At 39.9% G+C, this 26,995-nt stretch overlaps 1 protein-coding gene across 25 annotated transcripts in view; it reads left to right on the forward strand.

Moving 5' to 3' along the window:
- IQSEC1 (IQ motif and Sec7 domain ArfGEF 1) overlaps positions 1-26,995 on the forward strand; it is a 683,881-nt gene that overhangs the window by 554,125 nt on the left and 102,761 nt on the right. For 4 of the 25 annotated variants that reach the window (XM_008165514.4, XM_005311704.5, XM_065551207.1 and 1 more), the window contains exon 1: positions 14,095-14,592. The exons of the other annotated variants lie outside the window; for them this stretch is intronic. In XM_008165514.4, the coding sequence (XP_008163736.1) occupies positions 14,528-14,592 (65 nt within the window). In that variant the 5' untranslated portion in view covers positions 14,095-14,527. Of the gene's footprint in view, positions 1-14,094; positions 14,593-26,995 lie in introns of those variants that run through there. 25 annotated transcript variants of the gene reach the window in all.

Here is a 26,995-nt window from a genome sequence, read left to right on the forward strand (position 1 = left end):
TGTTCTTTCAAAAGTTTACAACTGAATATTGACTTAATACCTCTTTGAAACTTTGCTATGCAGAAGAAAGATTCTGCTTTTAGTCATCTTAATTTAAATGAACCAAGCACAGAAACAGTTTCCTTCCCTTGTAAAATCTTTTTTTTAACTTTTCCTTTATTTTTTTAGTAGTTTACATTTAATACAGTACTGTAGTTTGTTTGCTTTTCTTTTTTCTTTTGTCTCTGTCACTGCCTGATTGCATTTTTCCTGTTCCAAAGGAGGTGTGTAGTTGACCAGTCAGTTTGTACCTCTGGTGTTTATAACTCTGAGGTTCTACTGTATGCATCACCCTCTTCTGTGCCATCATTCCCAGAATGACAGATAGATGAGAGCAGTATGGGGATACCCGTGGGTCCCCATAACGGAACAGGGATTAGATTCTCCTTGCACTCTAATTAATTATTTACCCTCTAGTTGTGGGTATCCCAATGTTCAAATTCCCAATGTATTGTATATAAAATCAGAATAAATTCATTTTGTACTTCCTTACTCTTTCATGCGTTTAATAATCTCTAAAAAAATGATTGGCTGTTTTCCTACTCTTTCACACATTATCTCCTCTCGTAAAATGCTGAGCGTCCTACAGTCTTGTTCTCTTCACACTCCCAATGCACCAAATTACTTAGAGAAAACAATGAGAGCTATTTACGCATGCTGCACTGCTTGGGGGGTAAATCCACTGTGTTTCAGTTGCTGGAGATATCCAAGCAAAAAATATTCCTTTTCCTTCCTATTTAAACTTACTCGCTGGTAGTATGGGAAGTTTCTGTCCAGAGGGGTTTGGTTTATCTTGTATTTCTGCTATCATTTTACTTCTGTTTGAAAACAAAATATCTTTGAAAGCTTCAACTGGATACAGTGGTCACCATGGCAAAAACCAGTATTTGCTAGTGTAATCCACACTAGAAGAGAATGGGTTGTTCCCCCTTCCTGTGGCAGGTCCCCGTAAGAGTTGTATGAGTCTCAGTGTATCCAACGAAAGAATTTAGTCAATTAGTATAAATTCATGCTTAGTTATCACAAAAGTGGTACTGAAGATATTATAGCTGTTTCTCAGACTGAGTATAGGGAACAACTCTGATTCTGCTGTGTAATCACCGTTGGCAAACATGATTTTTTTCCTGGGCACTATTGATTGCATTACGCGTAGGAGCTTAAGTCACAAACCAGCAATTGTTCTGCATGGGTAGATCCTTGAACCCACACGGAGAAGCTTGAGGGATCAGGACCTTATTGTGGTAAGAATGCGTGGTTGCCAAAAGCCAAGCAGTCTTTCTCTACAGATGTATGCACTTGAGTTAGTCAGTCTTTTATCTAACTGACTAACACAGTAACTCTTAATATTGATGTAGTTGGCAAGCATAACATGAATGTAGATAAGTTTTCTTCCTGCATTAATCACTTTTATTATATTGGTTAAGTATATCGGTATGGTAATGCTGAATCTATTCAAATGGTTTAGTCTAATAAGCTGTTACTATATATAACTCCCTTATCATAATTCCCTCCATATATGATTGACTTAGTTTTAATAGGACTAAAAAGTGATTTATGATGTGTTTAAATTAATATTCTATCTTTGGGTGGAGGTTTTATTTATGTATAGGCTTTCAGTGGTGCTCAGCATTGTAGTAACATGATTGAATAAACAGTAGCTGCAGCAAAAAAAGAATTCCAGTGCAATATAGGTTTTAATCACAAGAATTTCTGTATTCAGAATGTATACTGGAGTATATACTATAGTGGAGTGTGCCATATTTACTTACAGATGGTGAATATATGCATGTGGCACTTCATTATAACGTGTATTTATATTTACTGAGCCAGATCATAAAATGCTAGCATAAAGGAATAGCTTCTTATTGGATGTAAATATCCACATTCAGTGCATTTTTTCATAAATCAATCAGTAATGAATTTTACAAGCTGTCGGAGTCCGATTTGAATATCTTTTTTGTGATCAAGAATAAACTTTTATGTAACACACAAAAAATCCCATTCCAAATTCTGAAAAATTAGATGATTGTAGAGTCACGTTGCTAAAAGCATTCATGTGCTTTCTCACAAGCATGGATTGTTCATGCAAAACACACAATGTGCATGTATACACACATTTTATTGTCAAAAGTGTGGACCATACTAAATTTAGAAAGTTAAAAAGAAGTATAAAACAGGTGACAACTGGGGCACAGGACTTCTCTGGGGGATTGAGAGGCACTTAAGAGCAGTTGATGGCATGAAGCACATTCAAGGAGCTTTAACCTAAGTTTGTCATAAATCCCAAGGAAATGCCTTGTGGAGAGATCATTATTACTGCCATCAGATGAAAATGAAAAAAACTATAGGTGTATTGATTTTTTTATAGGTGATTCAGTTTCAATTGGTGTGTATATATAATGCATTTCAAGAGAATTAATACCCTGTACGTTAGCCAGTCCGATCATATGAATCAGCTCAACATCCCACTCCTCTTTTGTTCTAATGTAGAGATATTTTACTTAGTGAAAGTACTGCTTACTATTTAACAGACTACAGTGCACATAATTCCATATCATCCTCTTTCAGTGGATGCATTGTAGCTGTTCAGCAGTTATACTTAGTAATTCCAGAAAAAGTCATGAATAATAATAATTATAGACAGTTTTTAGTACCCATTACAGTCTTGCTGTTTGCTGGAGACATTACCTTAATGGCAAAAATATGTTTGATATATGTTGCCGTGCCTTTCTGTTATGCCATCAGTACACATATTGGTTGCCACATCAATAGTGGTTGCTATTAAATGTTTGACGTTGAGATAAATATCTCACTTGGTGATATTATTGTCATGACCTGAACCAGTCCCGCTCTTTGAACGGACACCAGTTTGTTGTGACAGGATCCAACCACTGAGTCCCATGTGCCTCTAAGCCCCCTGCTGGGTAGTGACTGGTCCCTGTTCCTAACTCTGGTCTCTCACACTCCCCAGTGCCTTCTTGGGCACTAGAATCCTATAGTCCACTTGCCCAGCTCTCCTGAGTCTCTCCAGTTGCTGGGTTACTTTCTCCCTGGAATCCACCTGGCTGTGGGAGCTGTGGTTTCTTAGTTACACTCTTCAGGAACAACATGGTATTGAAGAAAGGAAACACAAGCTTAGCAAAGGAATTTCTTATACACACATACACTTTACTCTTTAAAAACAAAAGAGAGTTACAAATCTATGGAAAACAACAAATTCCTGAAGGCGATCCCCCTCTATGTCCTCAGCACCCCTATGATTTAATCAAAGTCCCTCCTCCTTCCATTCTTTCCACCTGGGTCTTCCATTTCTGGTGATGAAATGACTTTATTTTTATTGTTTATATTACCATAGCACCTAGGTGTCCCAGTCATATTTGGCTTAGAGAGCATACCTTTTTTAAAGCAATCTCTGATACCTTTCATAGATTCATAGATTCTAGGACTGGAAGGGACCTCGAGAGGTCATCGAGTTCAGTCCCCTGCCCACACGGCAGGACCAAATACTGTCTAGACCATCCCTGATAGACATTTATCTAACCTACTCTTAAATATCTCCAGAGATGGAGATTCCACAACTCAAAAGAGACTCAAAACAACTTCTTCAAAACAAATGTATTGTTTATACATAGCGAACAGAGAAAATAGTTAAAACAACAAAAGCCTATAGTATCTGACCTTATTGAAACATTATTTCTTTACATGTTTTGGTAAATACCATTTAATCCAGGTACCCCTAGCTTTGGACAAGGAGAGATAAATAGACTGCAATGCTGCAGTGTCTGCCCTTCAGTACTGACCCTCAAGCTGTGGCTGACCATTCACCCCCTCCCTTTCCTTAGGGATGGTGGGTTGGTTCCTTTCCTGCACATGTGCTTCTGTTGGATAATTTCCAGTCGTCAGACCCTCTCCCTTTTGTTTTCTTCCCCCGTGGGCTTCTGGGCAGAGAGTCAAAATCAGTGGCCCCATTATTTCACTGGGGTAGAACCATTCAAAATTGATTGCTCTGTCACAGATTCCCAGACATAGTTTCTCCACTAGGTGTCAACTTTCAGCTACAATAATGAATGCTCAAAGTCACTCTGAAAATTATGTTGAAATATAACTTGACATTCACAAAACCAAAATGGAATTCATAAATTGACAGACCCATTCTGCAGTCTGTCATAACTGTATCCTAGGAAAAGTTAAATATCCTGCCTTATGCTGTATAGTTGGTATTTCAGTGAGAGAGAGGTTTATTTTCTAATGGTAAACAATTAACTCTGATTAGGATGGAACTTCAAAAGTGTGTCTGAGCTCAAATTCCCCCTATGAGCTGCACTTGAAAAGGTGAGTCATGGAGAGGAGACAAACCTAAAATCAGAAACAGCAAGAAAAGTGTTAATTATCTAGAACTTAGAGGAGCATTACAGGAACATAATACACTGAGTGGAAGCTGTGCTTCAAGTTAGTGGTTCAGAGCCTGTTGCTGAAAACCCCTATTGACACAACAAATCCTCAATCATGGGAGTGCATCCATCAATAGGATGAATACCATAAATTAGAACAGCTAGCATAAGTGAGGACTTCTAGGACTGGTCATTTATTTTGGAGGAACAAAATGTGATAGAGTGTTACAGTGTAGGGAACTTTGAATCAGGACTTGTGGGCTTTATTTCTGGCCTTGATACTGTCTCACTGTTTGACCTTAAGCAGGTCCCGTATGCACTCTGTGCCTTGCTTTTCCTATCTGTAAAGCTGTTTTATCTATCTCACAGTGGTCTTGGCAATCTTCTTTCAGTACCACCTTGCCCACTTCATATGGCTACTTACATACATACTTACAGGCTTGCAGATGGAGGGAAATAAAATCCAAGCCCAAGCAGTAGAGTTGTCTGAATCACATCTGCGCATCTAGAAACATGTTTACTTTTCCCTTGGTTAAGACCACTCCTTTCTCCAAAATTAGGACCCCTTTTCCGCAAATTTCTTCCAGATATAGAGAGGGTTTTCTTCTAGACCCCATTATTGCTGCTCTCAAAAGGTCAGCAGGGCTCGTTGTTGAGGCCAGAGGCTGATCAGCACCTCTTTTCTCTCCCCAAAAGTTAAATATCCTGTGTTATAGGAGGCACTGTAGTTCAGTAGTATCATGGGGTGTATAGGCCCCACACTGGCCGGGAGTCAAGGAGTTAATGCAGGAACTACCAGCCAACGTTGATTGGCAGCCTCACAGCAGCTGGGAGAATAACAGAGCTGAGAAGCAGATGAGCAAGGTGGTTACCAGAAGAGCAAGCAGGCTAGAGAAAGAAGGTCCTGCCAGCTAGCTGGTGAGAAGCTGCCCAAGAGTGACAGCACCCCAGAGAATGGATGACCAGAGCCTTAATCTGCAGAAGCCAAGGGTGGTAGGAAGGAAGTCACAGTACAGCAGGAGTATTGCTGAGAAGTGATCCTGCCTGGGTTAAGGGCCTTGAGCTGGAGCCTAGTGAAGTGGGTGGACCTGGGTTCCCCTACCTACCCATCTACAGAGACTTAAGAACCAAAAGAGTTTCCAAGCCGGTTGAGGACAAGGCCCTCCTGACCCCCGCCAAACATAAGGGGGAATCTATACAACCCAGTGGGACAGAAATTAATGCCCTTGCCTCCAGAGTAGGACTATAGAGATTCAGACAAGAAAGGCGTACTGACCACCCTGCCGAACCAAACAGACTCTGCGCAATGCTCTATCTGGCCAAAGGGGTGCTTATGCACTGGGGGATCAGAAGTTCTGGATTCTATTCTTGGTTCTGCCACTAACCTGCAGCATGATCTTGGGCTTCAGTTTCCCCACCTTTCAAATGGAGTTAATGCTACATCTCTTCTTTTGTAAAGTGCTTTGAGATATATGAATGAAAAGTACTTTAAGACCCTGATTTACCACCCACTGAAGTCAGCAGAAAGATTCCCATTGACTTGAATAGGCTTTGGATCAATTCCTAGAAGAACATAGTTTTGTTGTAATTGTTTTATGGGGATTCACTGTTATGTCTATTTCACGGCAATACATGTGGTGCTGCCAGTAGGCATTTCCCAGTTGTACTTGTTAAAAAGCATCACAAGATTATTTAAAAACAGAAGCGAAGTTGGAGCTACCTGCTGTTTAACTCTGATTTTTATTTTATTTTATTTTTTTATGTCCAGATTTTTAAAAATAGGCAAGGCAGAAAGCTAAAGGAAATGAAGGAACTTATTCAAAACATCTGATTAGAAATTCCTTTTGGGGAGACAAAAAGTACAGTAAGCAATGTATGTATCAATGCTTAAAGAGTGGCCTGCTATATTGGAGAATCCACATGGGACTCCAGCCTATGTGAAAACTCACCACTATACATCACATTCTCTTGCAGTTGAAGAACCAAGCCAACCAAAAGATAGTCTCTAGGAGACAATATTCCATATATAATACATTCATGTTGCTAAAAGCCCAGAGTTAAATAAGGACTATTTCATTTCCCTTAGCACTAAAAATAGTGGAGAGAGGGTATAGAAGGCAGGGAATTCTTCCTCCTTATTCTCTTCCCCTCTTTGAGAATATCTGACCCGTATGCAAGTGGGTACAATGACTATGCCTTACTTGTTTTTTCCTTATAGACTAGCAAATCTTATTTATGACACAAAATGTATTGGAAATGAACTAAGATATTCTCAAAAGCTGCTCTGTGGAAGGAATAATGGGCCTTTTAACTGTCTTATGCATTTTTTTCCTAGGGTGTAACCAGGTAGTATTTTAACTCTTATGGAAAGAACTCCCCTGGTATGGTTATATTGTCTTTTGGGTAACCCCCTTGGTCTATCCAAGCAAAACCAAAATAAATACCCATTTCAAACTTTTAGATCTCGGTGAATAACACTGTATTGAATGTGATTAAGTTTGGAATTACTCTTAACAAGGGTAATAATTAGTGTAGATTTAGATGACATGTATAAATTGCTGTGCGCTTCTAATTACAAATTGCATTTGTTGCACTCTGGGGGTTTATAAATCCTGATATCTTAGCTATTAACACATTAAATTACAGTGATTTATGCAAATTGTTGGATAAACCAAAATTTCAGTGTTGTGCTTTACATGAGGGTTTAATTATACTTCTACAGCAGAAACAAAATAGGGTCCATTTTAAGATTAGTCTATTCTGCCTTCCTCGCTGACAATAACATTCTCTGTCAAGTTAGTATCAGACATGGTAACTAACAAAAATGGAGCATTGTTTATATGTTAATTCGTCACACTCACGTGAAAAATGTAGAGTGATAGAGCACTGAACATTGTTAGTAAATGCTGCATTAGACCAATCAGTGTGTTTGCATCAAGTTTGTTTACTCCTTTTAGTACTGGACTGATCTGGTGACAGTGGGAAACTGAGGCAGAGGGGTTAAAGGCTTGATTCTGCTCTTAAGGCATGGTCATGCAAGTGATTTTCTTGCTGCTACTTTCTTTGATGCTTGAGGATAGCTGCATCCTGATGTCTTTGTGCTACCATAAGAGCTGATGAAATTACAATGGATAAAACAGTGTTGTTTAAGGCAGCTGTAAGGCTATTAGCTTTTACAGGGAAAACATAGAGGCTTGAACTTGGAAGGTAAGTAAAGGGGAAAGTGATTTTTTTTTTTTTTTTTTTTTTTAATTCAGAGGAAGTCAGCAATGCTCATGAACCTGCCAGCAGAATCTGGTGTAGTAAAATGCCTATCCACGCAACGCCTACCCTCTTGTTATGGACTGTGCTTGAAATGAACCCACAGACATTTCTAAGTGAACCATGGAGCACAAGTACCACCAATGAGTAAAGTGTAGCAGAGAGTTTGGAATATATTGTGATGTTACTTAAGGGGTATTCCCCCACTTTTTTCTATTTGTATTTTCCTCTTTATGTAAGGCCATTTAGTAAACATATGCTCTATTTAAAACTTATAATGCATCAGAACCTTAAGGAAAATGAACCTAAAAATTAAGTTTAACTTCTATCAGCTGTGTAATTTATTTACTTTTTAGGGACAGTTTCTGGCTAGAGATCTGCACAGTTTATGCATATGAAAAGGAATAAATATAGTTGTGTTAACAGAGTGTATATAACTATGCTCCTAAAAAGCACTGTGCCCTAAATCAGTCAAGTTTCCACCTCTGTGGAAAATCACAACCTTAGGGGTTGCCTGACTGAGAGCTGCTACCAGTAATTTGGGACCTGGTTTGGCCAAAAGTGGGTGCGGTATGGCCAAAAAAAAAAACAGCATTAGGTTCTCCTGGCGCTCATACACACACACACACAGCCCTCTGTATGGCACAGGCAGAATTTGGTTTTTAATGTTTAATTTCTCCTTATGGAAATTTATGAGAGGAATTCTATCTTGAATACATGGAGGATTTTGATGTTTAATCCCTACTTTGTATTTCAGGGGTAGGAATTAAAATTTTAAAACCCAAAGTGAATTTACAGGTACTTATAGCAGAATGATCAAAACAGCAGAATTGACATTTTGTGGTTCTTTAGATTGGGGGAGGGAAGGAGCTGAGGGGTTGATTCAGATAGTTTTTGGAACAGAAAGGCACCACTATATTCTTTCTGATTCTTTCTATAAGTAAATGGGTTTCTGACCAGGCATGTTCATATCTGTAGAAGGAAGATCCAGTTTGAGGCTTAAGGCCTCGAATCAGGAAAGCGCCCTTCTTCAGTGAGATTTAAGCCCGTATGTTAAGTGCTTACTGAAGTCTGGTTAAGCTTATACTTAAGTGCTTACATGAATCAGGGCCTCACTGTATTGTGCACGTGCTAAACAGTTACCCCTGTAAAACAAAGCTGATGTGTAATGCGGTACCATATTCAGAAAATGAACCAGACGTGGTGGATTTTGCAAATTGATGGGATCAAAATTCTGACTTACAGCTATTTGGAAAATGGAATTTCCATCCCATGGGAAATTCTAATACCTAATAATTTGTTTTAATTCCTAATCAGATCAGAAAAATCAGATCAAAAGTCAAAATTTCTACATTATAATATAGTAAAATATTAAATATTACATCATATTAAATTTATTATAATTCAGTTCAATTTTGACTTCTTATAAAGTAAAAACTAAACCTTCTACCTTATCAAAATGAAACCATCACTGTCTAAATGAAATGAGAAAGTTAAAATGATTCATTTTTTCTTTTTCCCATAAAAAATTTCATTGAAATCAACATGTTCCTGCAAAAAGTTTTGATTTTGGTGAAACTGTATTTTCCAATGGAAAACAGTTCTGTCAAATACTTTTCAACCAATTCTGCTCATGTTACCTAACCCTTTCTTGGTCATTAATTTTCCCCCCACCAAAATACAATGCAAAAATATGTACCAGCTGCCAATATCTAAAATGAGTGTAGTTAAAGTTTCCTTTGATCTTTTACCAGGAGGAGAGATATTATCGGCTCTACTGGTATTCCCCCTTATAAGTATAAGGAATGCTGTACCTGCTCAAACCGGTCATGCCTTATCTACTGTAAAAATGTTATGGGAGAAAACAAGATATGCATATCAATTAAAGGAACAGTTGTGCCCTGGATTATTTTTTTTACACCTGCTTTATTTGAGCAATTATTTCAGTTTATTGGTTAACAACTCCCTAACTAAGATTTCTAAAGCCACAATGATTGGCCAGTGTTTTTCTTTTGATTTATTTTCATGCATTCATTCTCAAAAGGCATCATTCAGATTGCTCTGTTGCTGCATAAAGGTTGTGCAAATGATTTGTGAATAAGACCTTTTGTAATAAAAGATAAAATGTAAGATGTTTCCTACATTTGTAAAATTAGCTTCCAGTTCTCTGGCAACTTAATGTGTACAAAGAGAGGACGTGGTTAACAGTTTGTCATCTTATGCAGACATAATGCTTATTTAGACAAAATGAAAGTGATTTGGTGAGGAAAACAATTTTACACTCTCTTGAAACACCTTTCCTGGTAGCTCAAAACACTTATAATTAGCATTATTTTCTTGACAGAACCTTAACTGTATGTAAGGTGACCAGATGTCCCAACCTTTTAGGGACAGTCCTGATTTTGGGGGCTTTTTCTTATATAGGCACCTATTACTCCCCACCCCCTGTTCTGATTTTTTACACTTGCTATCTGGTCACCCTAACTATATGCACATTACAGTTATTTCAATGCACTATAACTTCATTGTACTTGCAGGCTACACCATTTGCCTGTTAGTTTCAGAGTGGAGTTTAAGGTGCTGTGATTTTTTTTTTCTAAACCTATAAAGCCACAAATGATTTGAGACTTGCCTACCTGAGTGACTGCCTCTCTCCCCATGCTATACTGCCACAGTTGTGATCAGCAAAAAGCTCATGCTCCAGTTTAAATAGGAGAGGGCAGCTGGTAGGGTGATCTCTAATAGGGGTCATAGACTCTGAAACTGACTTCCCCCTTTGGACCTTCAGAGCTCAGACAGTTGATGTTCCAAATACACTATAAGGTTCATCTCTTTCCTGGGAATCTGGGGAGCCAGGCTTGAAAAACATAGCTGGAGTATAGTATCAGGGGGTAGCCGTGTTAGTCTGTATCTACAAAAACAACAAGGAGTCTGGTGGCACCTTAAAGACTAACAGATTTATTTGGGCATAAGCTTTCGTGAGTAAAAACCTCACTTCTTCAGATGCATAGCTGGAGTATGATACAGAATTGTTATATTGCATGATCATTATTATAGTGAAGGGTAAAAAATATACTGGTGGGAGAAGAAATTATGTAATTAAGTTTTAATGTCCGAATTTTTGTAGCTGCGTGCGCGCGCGCGCACACACACACACGATAAGATGGGCTCTTAAAATAAATAAAAATATTGAAGAGGGAGAACAATGAGGAGTCCTTGTGGAACCTTAGAGACTAACAAATTTATTTGGGCATAAGCTTTCGTGGGCTTATTAGGCCTGAATAAAGACTGGGAGTGGTTGGGTCATTACAAAACCTAAACTTAATTTCCCCAATACTAATTTCTCCCTACTATTACTCTCACGTTCTTGTCAACTGTCTATAATGGGCCACTCTCTTACCACTTCAAAAGTTATTTTTCTTCCTTTGGTATCTTGCTGTTAATTGATTTATCTCATTAGACTGACCTCACACTTGGTAAAGCAACCCCCATCCTTTCATGTATTTATACCTGTTCCTGTATTTTTCACTTCATGCATCTGATGAAATGGGCTCTAGCCCATGAAAGCTTATGCCCAAATACATTTATTAGTCTCTAAGGTGCCACATGGACTCCTCCTTGTTTTTGGTGATACAGACTAACACGGCTACCACTCTAAAAAGGGAGAGTTCTGCAAAACTTTGGGAGATGTGATTGCTTCTATTTATGAGTCATAGCATAATGGCCTGAATTCAGATTTGCTATTTTTAAATATGTTTTAATTATTGCAGTGTAAATTTGTTTACAGATACCTGTTAAGAATCTCATACTTCAAATGCATCTGCTGCATTAGGTGAAAAAACTGGTCTGGATAAACTTTGGTTTACATAGAGTATGTTCTAGAAAGATTGTAATATGTTCCCTAATGCTTCATTTTGTTCAGCTTCTGATGGTGCAATCAGGACTGATCTTAAACTTATGAGGCTAGCTCCTAAGAGCTCTGATAGCACTGAGAACTTACATGATCCATATTTGAATAGCAGCCATTAGCATCACTCACTATGTTCTGTCATGAAAACATTCAGCCTCGTAGCTAAACTATAGTCAGGGCCGGCTCCAGGCACCAGCCCACCAAGCTTGTGCTTGGGGCGGCACGTGGAGGGGGGCGGCGCGGCGCTCCAGGTCCGGCCGCTGGGGAGAGCGGAGCCGCAGTGGTCTCGCCGCCCTCCCCCGGCGCTCTGGCCGCCGGGGAGAGCGGAGCCCTGGCCGGGCTCGCCGCCCTCCCCCGGCGCTCTGGCCGCCGGGGAGGGCCGGGCTCGCCGCCCTCCCCTGCTGCGCTGGGCGGGGGGGAGGAGGCTTTTTTGCCTGGGGCGGCAAAAAAGCTAGAGCCTGCCCTGACTATAGTTTAAGGGGCTTTGTATACATTAGGTATAGAGTCAACCATGTCAAAATTCTCAGTGTACAGGCATGTTTTTAAAGTTCTTAAAGAAAAAAGTGGCATAATTATTTTCAAGATAGAAGGTAACGACCTCGTTCATAGAAAAATGGCTTTGTTGTGGAGCGAGGGGTGGAATGTTGACAAGTGCAGGGACTGGGAGTCAGGAATCCTGGATGCTAGTCCCAAATCACCAATGACTCCCTGCGTCACCTTGGACTAATCCGTTAACTTCTCCATGTCTCAGTTTATCCATCTGTAAAACGGGGATAAGGTTTCTCACCTCTATCATCAGCATTAGCTATATCACAAAAGAATCCATGGGTTTGGAGGGAGGGTTGCCTGGAGATATGATGCTACAGAGTCTGCACTCCTTCCAGATCAGCATTCAGTAGAGCAGAAAGGAGAATATGGCTCTAAAACACTATTTTCATTATTCATTCATGCATCAGCAGACCTTAATATGCCCATTCCTTTTTTGAATAGTTACTGTGTGCTGGTTTCTTCATTGGTCTAGAAGTGCATTTTCTTCCTTCCCTTCATTACACTATACAATAGTAAAGAATAGTTTAGGTGTTTTTGCAAACAAGAAGTCATCACATATTAGTGGAATACACATGCTGTATAGAACATAATCAACATTTGAATTAATGTTCCCATGAATATATATTGCACTAATATCCAGAGTATTAAAAGGGAAATTGGACTTTGTTGTTTTGTATGACAGGATCCAGAGTACTGACAAAATGGCTCATAATTCCATGATCACATGCTTTGAATTAATATGTGGAAAATAAGTGGAATTTTTGTGTCCCCAGTATTTTGCAATGTAGCTCACTGCTTTGAGTTACATTGTAAGAAAGCAGCTGTATTTCCCCCCCCCCCCTTCTTATTCTGGTGTATTTAAAAATATTTTTAGCCTTGCTATTTCTGGTTACTGTGCACATGGACCATTTCATGGAAGCTTAAATGTAGTTGGTTAAAAGCTCCAAAAAAGAAATGCAAACACGCCCTTCCTCTTTGTCACAGGGAATCTATTCTCTGATAAACTGCCTGTGTTTGCATTCACTGCTTTAAAAGAAAGATTCAAAATACTTTAAAAGATAATTGATAGAGAGATTTTTTAAGTAGTTAAAAAGGTGGGCAAGGAAAACTAAAGCTTATCAAGGCTGTCAAGCTGTCACTGGGTGAATGAGGCAGATATCAACAAATTAGGAGTGAAATTATAAATATCTCATCAAAACTCATCTTGCAAATCCTTTAAGGTTGATATTTTAAAATCTGCTTTAAAATTAACCCCAAACCGGGAATTCTTACTCTAAATGAGTGAGGTTTTTAATCTATAAGGGCCTGATCTTGCATTCCTTGTGCACACTACCTAAACTCCCACTTTTACGGGGCTTAATTGTGACCTCACTTATTCCACTGTAAACAGGGACTAACTCTTTAGAAGTCAACGGAGTAACACTGATGTAAAAACATTGTGAAATGAGAATAAGGCCCAGCAGAAATTTGGCATTTTGCTAGAATCCCCTGTTTTGCAGTAGTTCCCATGCGTGCATCTCTTCTGGGAACTAATCACTACTAAAAGCCAATCTGAACCTGACCCAACGGAATGTATGTGGAGTATCTGATTTGTAATTAATGGCGATCTGAGCTTATCTTAATGCTCTAGTTTTAATTAAGTTTGGAAACAATTATGAGAGGCGCTCCACTCCGGCAGAAGGAGAGAGATGCTAACAGACACCTGCCTGCTCCCAGGCAGCGGGGATGTGTGGGTTTGAGGGGGTCTGGGCGACGCTGCCTTTAAAGCCGCGCCAAGTGGGTTGCAAGCCAACAACAACGTTTGTTGTCACCAAAGCAGAGCGCGAGCTAGGGGAAGGAGCGGCCACCCAGAGTCACCCAGCTGCTGAATAGCAATGAAGCCTGCCTCTCCCAGCCTGAATGCAACGACTAATAGAGCCTCTGCTCTCCCGTCCCCACCACATGAGGAAGGGGATGGGGAGGAGGCTACTCCTGCCTCTTCCTCCTCCTCCTCCCCCCGTCACATTCCTGCAATGCCCAGAGCTCGCTTGACTCCAGTCCCTGCTCTTTTCCTGGGGCGGGGGCCGCCGCCTTCCCCTTCTCTCTGGCAGCCAATCTCCGCTTAATCAGATCAATGCACCCCTCCCCGTGCAGGCATTTGTAGTCCCTGCCTCGCGCTGCTAGGACTGGAGCCGGGAAGGGTGGACCGGCTCGTGCCTTTTCGGACCCGCTGCTAGCAGCCTCACCCAGAGAGGGGACTAGGGGGCGGGGGTGCCCCTGTTACTGGGGGCGGGGTGCCCACGTGTCACTGTGCTGGCCTGGAAAGGGGAACTGAGGCGAGCCCGCGGGAGGCTATGCTAGCCGCCTGGACACCCCCCCTCGCTACTTCTCTCCAGCCATGTGGTGCTTGCACTGTAACTCGGAGAGGACTCAGTCCCTGCTGGAGCTGGAACTTGACAGCTGGTAAGCCATTGCCGGGTGTGTTTGAGACGTTGGGAAGCGGTGTGGCTTGTAAAGCAGGCTCTCTGCTTGCAGATTGCTTCTCGCTTTCCCCGTGTGTCAGTGCCAGGCAGCGCGCTAAGGAGCGGAGAGCATCTCTCTTGTCTAGCTGCAAATACAGGTTGTGTGTGTGTGTCTGCTTAGCTCACCGAAATGTGTGGCTGCAAATACAGCACGGATCCTGTGGCACAAAGGGTTTTGTCTTCGGAACTTCTAGCTTTCGCTGACTCCTTTTTTCGTGAAGCTTTAATTGTGAAAAACAACCACCACCACCCACTTTCGTAAAATCGTTTCCTTACACCACACACATTATACGCTTACCAAAAAAGCCCCACATTTTCGAAAGTACTTTCTAAAGCCCACCGTGTATAATGGTGTACCTCTTCTCTGAACCATATGTGTATTTAAGGATTTTCTTTGCATACAGCTAAAGACATGGTACTGTGTAATGTAATCTGGCTAATTGCAGCCAACTGTAGCTTTGCAGTAGAGAACTCTGTGTTTTTCTGGAGCTCTTATAGTTGGATTTCATAGCACACATACTTAGGTTTTGGGGGGAAATGCAATTGCAATGCCATCTTCCTTTTATAGACATAGGCCCAAATTAATAGCATAGCCATTTGAATATGGGATCAAAAGTTAACTTTTAAACTTATTGCAGCTAATTAGTGACAGATGACACTGCTATTTTTATCCTTCCTCTTATAAAGAGTGCTGATAGTAGGATGTGATTTGCCCCAGGTATGTGCAGTATTTTACACACACACACCTTTTTTTATTCAGTCTATGATGTATTCCAAGAAAGCATGTGACTAATATCAAGTTAACCACAAGCTCTACTTCAAAGCCGTTTTATGTACTGTTCTTTGTAGTTATCAGAAATCCTCCAGGGAAACCAGAGTTAATGTTGTTGTCAATGTATTTAGTGTAAATGTGCAGAAGTTAATGATGTTTCCTAGGATAAATTGCGATCCATAATCTTTGCTCCAAGCAAAATAATAATGATCAGTTTTTATTCGAAGGCCTTAATATTACGCGTGTGATAAGCAACTAATTTAGGAAAAACAGAATAGTGACAGTATTGGTTATTTTGATATGCACATAGAAGTTTCCACATTGCTTCATATTTAATTTATTTAAATATTTAATTACCTAAATGAGAAGAATGCTGAAACCTGTGATGTTAACCATTGGCTATATTTGCCTACATACCAGTTTGCACAATTGACTATCTTTAAAATGTGCATTGGTATGCACGGTTAAAATAGCCAAGAAAAACAATTGCTTTCTCGTATGTAAAAGGCCCTATTCAAAATAATCTCTTGTCCATTTAAAAAATGTAATCCAGCAAGCAATATGATAATACTTTGAAGTGATTGTTGAATTTTTAAAGCTCAATTAGGCAAATGTATCTAACATCTTAAACTTGTAAACTTTTTAAAAAAAGTAGTATAAACAATTCTAAAAAATGACTAGATACAATGTGGCTTTATATGGATACAGAGGAAGATATATTTTCAATAGAAGAGCGAAAATGGACTCATGAGGGAAAAAATTAAAATAAAATTTACTGTAGCTTCTAAACAGAAATATAATGAGTCTGACTCCTATTATACTACTTGAGAAAGTAATTGGTTGTATAGGAAAGCTTCTTTACATGGAAATTTGGAAACTCGTGTGTTGCTTTGAAAAAAATGATACACTTCATCCATGGAAATGTGGCACTTTGCCACAGTTGTGCACACTTAATAATATTTGACTAAACGACATTCCAACTGGGCAGCAGATTACAAAATATAATGCATAATGTGTTTCATTAATGGCAGAATGCCTGTCCCTGCAGAGCTACATTTTGCCCCTAGGTCATCGTTGCAGTCTTATTCTTCCTTCTCCATGTGCATGTGTTGATACTCTTCCTTTCAGGAAAGCCTGATTGCTCTATCTGATATGTGTTATATGAGGAATTGCAGAGCACTTTGTTTACTATAGTCCTATTTAATTATGTCTGTGCTTATAGGGTAATACTCTTTTTATAAACACAACATTTATTACATCTAACTACTCCCCCTAGAGGATTTCAATATTGTTTAAAATTATGTATTTGTCATTTTACTTCCTTTTCATACCAGGGCTGTTTTGTAGCTGTGGTCTCCCATTCTAATCCCTGAAGTTGCTGATGTTTATGATCTAGTTACTATAGAACAGGAAGTTTTCATTCTCTTTGTTAAATAGGCTTAATTAATTCTAGCATTTTACATATGGAGTGGGCTTCCAACCATTTAAATCATCTCTGTACTAGTATTTAAAAATGTTAAATCATTTTAACTTTCACCAGAGAGATCCAAAGTTTCAGTTTCAATAAAGTAGATAATGCTAACTGATGAAATATTGATTCTAGACACTGTGCAAGGATGATTTTTTTTGGGGGGGGGGGAAGGGGAGCTGTATCAGAATTCTGATTTGAGAAGTAATTCCACATCCCAGCCCTGCCTGATATAGTTAATTGATGCCACAAAGAGCCATGCAATTTTATTAAATAATCTGCACTGCTCAGATGGGAAAATCCAAAAGCCCAAGTACCCTCTCTCATCTGAGAAGTGCAGCTATCCAGCCTAACTGTAACTCTTGATTTGTTTTTCCTATTACAAATCTATACTGAAACATTTTCTGACAGCTGGCTAATGAGTTTACTGGATACTCACTGGTAGGCCTCTCCATGATTAAGTCAGTTTTTTTGCAGTATGAACTGCACGTGCCTGAGCCTCATGGTAGCTCTGGTCTAATTGAGGGATTTCTGAGCCTTATGACAGATTCACATTCTGCAGAATAAAAACTTTTTTTATTGATTTAATTTTTTTGTTCAATTTCTATCCATTCTAGGCACAGAAGAGACTCTCTTCTGAATGTGAAGTAAGGTACTATTATCTTAGACAGCCTGAAACAACAACTTAAAAAGCCAGCTGCCCCTATTCATCTTGGCGGTGTCAGCTCTGAAGTTTAATGATGACCCTTCAAAGAGTAGATTTTCCAATGGCAAAGGTTGCACAGTTGTACACTTCACTTACCGGCTGGTCCGGCGGCACGCCATCGATGTTCTGGGATCGGTTAAGACGCGATAAATCGATCCCGGATCGATCCCGGAAGTGCTCACAATCGGCGCCGGTACTCCAGCTCGCCGAGAGGAGTACGCGGCGTCGACGGGGGGAGACTTCCGGCCGCGTCTGGACCGCGGTAAGTCCGGACTAAGGTACTTCGAATTCAGCTACGTTATTAACGTAGCTGAATTTGCGTACCTTAGTCCGAAGTCCGGACTAAGTGGGGACCAGCCCTAACTTACCCACAGTTACTGCAGATGTGCTTGCAAACTGGCTAACTGCACATGACCAAACCATAAAATGTAGAAATAGCTGTGATTCCAAAAGTGGACCTGCATCACATAGCCACTCCCCTACTGACTGACTGCTGGAACAGTAACCGTTAGACCATTTTCAGAGGTGGCCTCAGATTTCGATTGCTGCAGATTTGGGGTCTCCAGCTTGGTGCTATCTTGGGCTTTACAAAAGTGCTGAGCACCTGCAGTTCCCATTGACACCTGTTAAAACTGGGGGTGTTCAGCACCTCTGAAACTCTAGGCTCAAGGTGTCTCAGGCTGAGTATCTGGAAACAGAGGCACAAAAAAATCAGAGGTCATGAAAAAATTGGCGTGATTCTCTACATTAGTGTTATATTCTATCTTTGTGCAAAGCTCCATCTGACATCTGCTGTGTGGCCCTAACTTTGTACCGCAGCCCAGGGGCTGTAATTAAAATGTAATTCAGCCCTCATCACAGGGCTGGTTTTTGGGAAACCGTGAAATAGTGATGGTCATAAGATTGTACTGCCAAGCATCCAGCAGGGCTGGACAGAGTCCCCTGTAGTTTCTCCTTTTGGACACTGTGGGCTCAGGCTCCCTCCAGCTTCACTGTCCCATTCCTCCTACAACTCTAAGTTTCCCTCAACTGCCCTTTTCTCTCGACATCCCCGCCCGTCAGCTTCTGAGGTGTGCAAAAATATAGGCTCCAGCCTCTCCCCCCACCCCCGACTCACTCATTCCTGGCCCACTGCATGCAGACAAAGGGGCACAGCCGGAGGAAAATATAATTACTTGTTCTCACTGAGAGTATTACACATGGATCTGTACAAAGCTTGGCAGCTGTGTCTGTGTGTTGCAAGAATTCATCCCCATTTATGAGAGAACTTCACACAGCATTGTAAATTTGTTGTACATAAAGACAGATGTTGGGGTGGTATTTTCAAAATCCCTTAATTTTTTTCCGCTCCATAATTTTAATAGCACAGCACGCTGTATTTGAGTTTTCTTTTTGTACTGGAATGGACTGTGGGCCAAGGGCCAAATTCTGTTCTCAGTTTCACCCATGAATTTCCATCATCTAATGAGATTGCATAGGTGTGAGGGGAATCTGGCCCAGAATTTGAACGTTAATTTTCACCATTGTGGATGTTGTCACCTTATGTCAAAAGTTATTTAAATATAGATTGTGTTTAATTTATATGGCTTGGGTTTGCAAAGATAACTACTGATCACAAGCTTCTAGTGACACTTATTAACAGAAAATATTTTAATCACGTACCCATATAACTTCTTATGTCATGCCAGATTATATCATGGTTTTGTTAGGTGGACATTTGTAATTAGGATCTAGATGGAGACTACAGGTTTATTTCACTGTGACATAATGATTCAAGTTGCCAGAGAATAGAGACTGGTGCTTTGATCTGCTGTACCACAAAGCCCTACGATGTATTCATTTTAATGTTAAAGGTGACCTGCAAATGACAAAAATAGCTTTTGACCTTTTTTGATTCCTTATGATGGACAAAGAAGGCCTGAAAGTATGTTTAATTTTTTAAGGTTATTTTGTTTTTGTTTTTTACCTTTACTGAGATAAAGTATATTGAATTTTGTGGGTTTTTTGTTTTTTCTGGAGAAGGGGAGAATGAGAGCTTTCACAGCCCTCAATTCATGAAAAGTGGGGTGTTGTATATCTCAGGCTTTGTCTACACTGCCAATTGAACGACAAAACTTTTGTTGTTCACAGGTGCTTTAAAAAGCCCCTCTCCCCCCCCCCCGTTCCCCGAAAGACAAACGTTTTTTGCCGCGGCAAGTGGCAGTGTAGATGGCTCATTGTTAGCAGGAGCAGTCTCCTGTCGACCACGCGAACCCCACTCGTAGGGGGTGGAATTATTTTGTTGGCAGAAGTGCCGACAAACTGCCAGACTTTTAGCGACATGACCATGTTGACATGGCCGTGTCGCTAAAAGCTGTGTAGTGTAGACAAAGCCTAACAAACTTTTGTTTTGTTTTTGTTAATACTTATTAAACTCAAATGCCTTCCAAACAGCTGGAAATACAAAGGGCCTGATTCTCTGTTGTGCTGCACAGTGTGTAGTCATTTGGACTGTGCAAAGTGGGTGTGAAATGCTACTGTTCTGATGTGTATAACTTTACACTCACCTTGCATTGGTATAAATGACTACGTGGTGCAGAACGATTAAAAAATCAGGCCCAAGGATTTTACCCATTCTGACAAATACTCTGGTTCTCTTTCTGTCCATTGAGTCTTCCAAGCTAAACAGGGTAGACATGTCCTATGTTTCTAATGCTCTTTTTAAAAAAAAAAAAAAAAAAAAGCGCAAAACCCCTCCACACCCTGCCCACAAAAGGGCACAAACCTAATATTTTGTTTCTCTTGTATGGAACTCTTTAGAGTAGTGAAGAGCTCCCTCCAGATCTGAGCAGCTCCCAACTATGGGAAAGTTCAAATTTGGATTCAGAATTTCGCACCTGGTCCCTATCTTATAAATGGCCAAACCACATCTGAACACCTCTGAAGCTTGGGGAAGTTGAAATGCACATTTGGTTCTGAGCATTGTAGCTCAGGCTCATGTGTGTGCTAACGTGTTTTTGACTTGGGTTAGCATATACTTAGCCTGCAGCCATAACGACTGCTTCTGTGATGCTTTCAGTTCCCACAAGTTGAGCAGGGTAAGGCCAGGTCAGTACTTGCATGGGAGAACTCCAAGGAGAAAAGCTGCAGGAAGCTATGCGGATGATTCAGTTAGTAGCTCTTCCTCCTTTGAGTTAGTGTTGCACCAGTACCCCGGTGTTGTGTTCGAGGTTCTGTATTGCTGTGGCAGGAGGTGCTATCATTCAAATGAGACATACACCTGAACTCCTGATCGTCTCTGGATTAGAGCTCCAATAGCATTTTCTGTATGAGTGGAACTGTTAAGCTTTGGCTTCCTGGTCATATTCCAGCTCAGGTAATTACTTTTCTCTTGACCTAAACTCCTTCTGCACTTTCAGTTGGCTATAGAATTTACATTCACTTTCCCTTCTTACACTCTTATGTAGTTTGCCATTAAACAACTGTTGTGTTCCATTCCAGAGGCGGCTTCACTGATCCCTATGCAGATATCTCACAAGCGTGTCATGAGTTTTAGTTAATGTCTGTAAATGCTCAGGGATCTGCTAAGAAAAGGTGGCACAGAAATACAAAGTATTGTTAATTTTATACTCTTGTTACATTGAGCTACTTTGACTCAAACAATTTTCTATGCACCTTGGTAAGAAGACATTGAGATTGTAAAACACTGGACAACAGGGGTGCTTATTTTTTTTAAGAAACTGGAAGAGGAGGATGTTTCTTCAATATGCAGGGAAATGGTTGTAGTTGTTATAGGCTCACTGCAGGCTCAAGTTTTGTTTATATTTTTAGTAGCAGACCATGGTGAGAGAGATTTGAGTAGGACAAGTGCATAACTAAAAAGAAATAATACTGTTTATTCCCTACCAAGTTGGTGCATGTAATATAGGGTTAGTTTAGACTGACCATTTTCAAAAGTGGCTTCTGATTATTGGTGTCCAGTTTGTCTCAAGTTTGGTTAAAAATACTGAGTACCCATCTTGCAGTCTTTATTTCTTGCAGCCCTAGAAAAGTATTCCCTAGGGCGGAAAGATTAGACTGTACTCAGCCATGGCTAATGGCCTATAAAGCCTATGTGTTCTGAGTATTTTATTGGGGGAGGTTGGTTTCCTTGTCTGGAACCAACTAGTATCCACCAGGCTAGAGTCTCTAACCTGCTAAATTGACTTTGCGTTGCCTAAGCAGCACAAAGTGAACTTAAAAAGGCCAGAGATTCCCCCTGGAGAATTTCTCTTATGTAGAGGGAATCTACACTGGCATGAAGCTGGCAAGGTGGCATAGCATCCTCCTCTGCCTGCTGTTGCTCCTACCCCCAGCATAAGGTGAAAGGGTGGGGGGCAGGGACAGGCTTGGCAGGAGTGAGTGAGATGGAGCTGAGCTCCATATGCCCAGTTCCCCACCAGTGAAAGCTCTGTTAGTGAACATTAGAATAGGCCCCTTGCTGCTAGAACATCCCTCAGGGCTGAGTGGCTGGGATCATGGAGCTGTAGCTGGCAGTCCATAGCCACCACTGTTCACTACACCCCAGGACTGCTTGAACATAGTGGAGAATCAGGATCTCAGTAATTTGGCTCAAAAATAAGCTATTAAGTGTTCTGGTTGTGTGTGAAACTCTCCAGTATTAAGAACTGTTTACAAGTGGCCAATAGTTTTGCATATAGAGTAAAGTAAGCCTTAGAATTTCTCCAGGGTATCTTCATGAGGGGAGAGTTCCTGGCTGGCAGCAAGCTGTAGTAGACACCCAAAACCTCTGCATCTTAAGAATATGTTTCATTTCATACAAAGAAAAATGAGGTAAATACATAAAATCTCTTACTGAAAGATTGCAATGTAACACTTTCTCTGAATTCAGAATAACAAGACCCCCAAACCAGAGAAAGACAAAGCAGGCTGCTCCCTAACAGAGAGAGGCACAACTCACCCACCTTACTCTAGACTATTTGTCTGTAGATTGACTTTGATTGCATACTTCCCTACAAAGCTCTTTTGCCTGAAAGCAGGACCAGGAGAACCCCTCTGAATTTCAAGTGATAGATCACAATTTTAACACAGTTTTCAACACATCACAGTAAGGCCCACCAGTAGTGTGGTGGTGGTAGTTCCCTACCAGTATTTCTCAACCTTTTTGATACCAAGGACCAGCTTGCTGCCTTCCTAAACTGTCAGGAAGATCTCAGGGACTGGCACCAGTCCATGGACCAGTCATTGAGAAATACTGCCCTAGACCTACCCCACCTTTTACTGTGATTGTTGAGAGGCAGGGCTAGAAAAACTCCACCTCCAACCCACTGAGAGTCTGCACTTAGTCCACCCCTAATAGAGGTGGGACCATTAAAATGGCAATCAGAGATCTGATAGATCGCTGGCTCAGTTTAGAGGAGAGGAGCTAGAAAAAGCTGGAGGTCTGATTTAAAAAAAAAAAAAAAAAAAAAAAAAGTTAGAGACTAGGGAGTCTGCTGGTTTGTGTCTCACCCTGGTAGTGAGGGGCTGCACACAGTAACACTGTATGTGTATTCTGTTGTACAAGACTTCAAGTGTTTTGTGTACATTGGTTCATTAAATTCTTTGGCCAGAATGTAAGAAGCTCTGATCTTTTATCTCCCCTTAACACAGAACCCATCTCCCTTCCAGACTGTTTTCCTAAATACGGTGCATACTGCAATTCTAGAAAACTCAGAGTGTGTTGCAAAGGATAAAAAATCACTTTTATGAAGAGACTTGTGATTAAAGGCTGCTCAGCCTTGATTACATTCCAGTGAGTCACAATATAAAGACGTCTTTCAGAGTGTGTACCTCACTCATGGCCAGTTCCTCATCCTCAACTCCTCTCAACTTCATTGAGCACAGGAGCAAGCTCTGCACAGTAACTGTGTTGTCTAATATCCAATTTATTTACTACCCAATGCAGTACATTCTTATGTCTGTTCGTGCGCATTTATGCATGTTGAAATTATGTTGTTTTTCTTTGAAGTAAAACTGCTAAATTCTCTCCAAACTTGAGGTGGGTTAAGGGACAGTCAGAGTGGAAGGGGTGGCTGCATTGTCAGAGGAGTACTGTGTTTCTAGATGTAATGGAAAATAAGAAGAGTTAAATTTGTCTTGTTGTGCTGGCATTCTCCAGTTAACTTCATTTTGAATTTGGCTTTTCATAATTATCCAGCTCTGTAACATCATCACATTTATTGATAACTGGGGAAAATCCAGCCACTAGGGGAAGACAAACAGTCAATTTAAGTTGTAAGAAGGTGAAAAATCTATTCAGTCTTTCTTTCTTAACATTTTTTTTTTAAAGTAGAGAATGGGGCATCCAAAGCTCCAGACTAATTGTAAATCCATTCCCTGTTCACTCATTGGATTGTGTCAGAGTTGAACCGGCTTTGATAGTTAACATAAGCTTTTGAGGAAGCATGAAACTGAATCCATTTGTTGTTTAACATACTTTCTGACTCGTTGATCCTCCTTTAGAATATTTGCTTGTTACCTAAATGAAAATGTGTTTATTTTTTAAAATAAACAAATCAAGTTCTGAGGTGTTATGTAAAATAAAACAGCATTTGTTTTTGTGGTCGTTGCTGTTGCTTGAGGCCCTGGGTATGTTCTTCAGTTCCTGATTAGTTCCTTAACTTCCTTCTGCTTGTGAACACTGAGGTACTTGAAGGGGAAGGCTGGCCTGCTCAAAAATTGTTCCCAGCTGTGTAGACTGTATTAGCAGTTGTTTCAAATAGCAAAGGAGAAAACCCCTGAAATAGGTCGAGTGGTAGAAGTCATCAAATCGATTTGATTTAGGATCTTGGTGTATTTTTGTTGCCTGCATGAAATTTCAACGCATGAAACACTTTCTGGCTCAATAAATGGCATTTCATTGGCTATTTTTAAATTAAATTTTGTCTATTTGAAATACAGTAAATATATCAGCTAGGAAACAAAAATAGAAAGAGAGAATACTAACAGGGCCTCAAAAGAAGCAGAGAGCAGGAATCTGATGCTTGACTTCCTACAGAGCCTGAATGCCAACAAGCTGGATTTTAATTCTCTGGGCAGCAATATCATTCAGGGTTACCTCGCCCTCTGATTGGCTTGACACAACAGCTGAAGCCACAACAGAGTAGAAAACCAAGGATGGCTGGTATGAAGACAAGGATTATTGTTGTTCTGTAGCAAATGCTGTCTCAGCTGTGCACGCTGATCAGTTCTTCTCCAGCTGCAGAAACTGAATCTTTCTTTTTAAAATTAGTGTTGTGTAGGCTGCAGTGCATATCATGATAGCAAAATATGTATTTTGTAGCTACTCAAAATAAAAAGATGCTTCTCCATGCCAGATGATGCATCTAAACAGATCATCTTCTTTTGTAAATAAATATTTCACAGCGTAATTAATTCTAACACTGATATTGAGAAGTCCCACAGACTTGCATGGAATTACACAAATAAGATAATATGCAACATGAATGGGGGAACAGAATCGGGTCTGGTAATAACTGAAATGTCATGGGATATCAAGGGCTTCAGTAAAAAAAAGATAACATATAGTCATGTTTGAAATGAAAAATGGCTGTTTTATAAAATGACATGATTTTTGGTTTTCCTTTTTCTCTGGAGTCTAAATAGTCTTTTGATGCACATGCAACATCCATTAGCATTAACATGCTTTGCCCATGCACACAAACTAATAGACCCCATGTGATACTTTCTCTGATACTTGGTATCCAAAATGTTATAAATTCATTAACTCCTTTTCCAGCATAAAATAGATATAGCTTTCTTTTAGTAATAAATGGTTGTTAATTTGTTTTTTAATTTGAAAATGTGGTGTAAATTCATTGCTAAATTAAACTTTATAGAGAGCTGAGAAACATAGTTTACAATTAAATCACGTCCTAACTTTGCCAGAGGTAGCAGCATGCTGTTAAGCCGCACAAGTTCTGTTGGCTATTTCACAACTTCTAACAAGTAAAAAAATAGATAGATAAATGAAATTTAAAAGTACAGCCTTGGCATTGGCATCAGTACAGAAGATGAGCTTTACAGTGCAGTAAATAGGCATTTTGAGGTGTTTTTGTGCTTGTTTTGAAGAGGTACTTCCAACCACTAGTCAATGTGTTGTCTCTTTTTGAACTGGTCAAGGCTGCAGTATCAGTTATTTAACCTTCACCGTCTTCCTTGGAAGCTGAGGATTATCTCAAAGCTAGCTCTTTTTAGATATTTTTAGTTCATAAATCTATAATAACCAGTGTCTCTGAAACTGTGTTATGAGATTTTGTTTTGTTTTCCACCTTTGTGCTTACCTCTCCTTAAAAAACAATATGATTTTTTTTTCTTATTCTACCTGGACTGGAGCAAAAGATTACATTACATTACCTCATTAAAAAGGGCATAAGATTATAGCTCAAAATATGGAGTGAAGGAAACGGCTTTTGACTTATTTTCTATTGCCTTTTATGGGAAAGATAGTTATTCATTGAGGGTGCCATTGGGATCAGTGGGCATTTTGCCACTGGCTCGAGTCCAGGATTTGACCCTGAGGGCAAAATTGTCCTCTGCAATCCATGTGGTAGTACTTGGCTTTGGTATTCTGATATCCCTACACACACAGATCCCATCCACTGTTGCCAGCAAAATATCCACATTTTATCCTACCATATACACTTGATTGGCAAATTTTGCCCTAAAACATCCTGTATCATAAGGTTTTTGTTACTGCTGAGAAACATGCAACTCTATCTGGGTTTTTCTTTGAAATAATTCTAAATTAATAAAATCAGCTCATTTGTGACATTGCTTTTATGTGGTTTTGAAGGTTACATATTTTGGTTTTAGCAGAAACAGCTGAATTTGTGAAAGAGCTTTCTAAGTAAAAGAAATTGGCCAATATTTCTTTCCCAGATAAAACCTTTGTCAGTACCCGGAATGATGTTTCATTCGCAAGGACTTCAAATTTATGATGTCACAAAGTTCAAAGAGATTAGCTGAGGAGTTTGTTAGCATTGTTGCTGCTTTTTTGGGGAAAAAATTAAACTAGTTCCCTTAATATAACTGGCCGTATCATTTACTAGCATATTTCAAAATAGAAAAGGGAATGAACTAGATTCTCATCATCTGTAAATGTTGCTAATAATGTATCTCAACTCACTTTTTATCTCACCAATTGAAAATTGACTGGAAATATTGTAATGTTGAAAGAAGTAGGTATTAAAGCAGTCAAGAACATGAAATGTCTATAGAAAGAGTTCTGTATTTTAAAGGATACTTTTTAAAATTTCTCACATGAAGTCATCTGAGATAATCCAACGCATACATCAGAGCTTTAATGAAACAGACCTCCTCTTTCTTCGTGGAAAGCCCCACAGGTATATAAATCTAAGCCAATTTTGAAGCAGTGG

This window comes from Chrysemys picta, chromosome 7, assembly GCF_011386835.1.
Source record: "Chrysemys picta bellii isolate R12L10 chromosome 7, ASM1138683v2, whole genome shotgun sequence".
NCBI classification, from domain to species: Eukaryota; Metazoa; Chordata; order Testudines; family Emydidae; genus Chrysemys; species Chrysemys picta.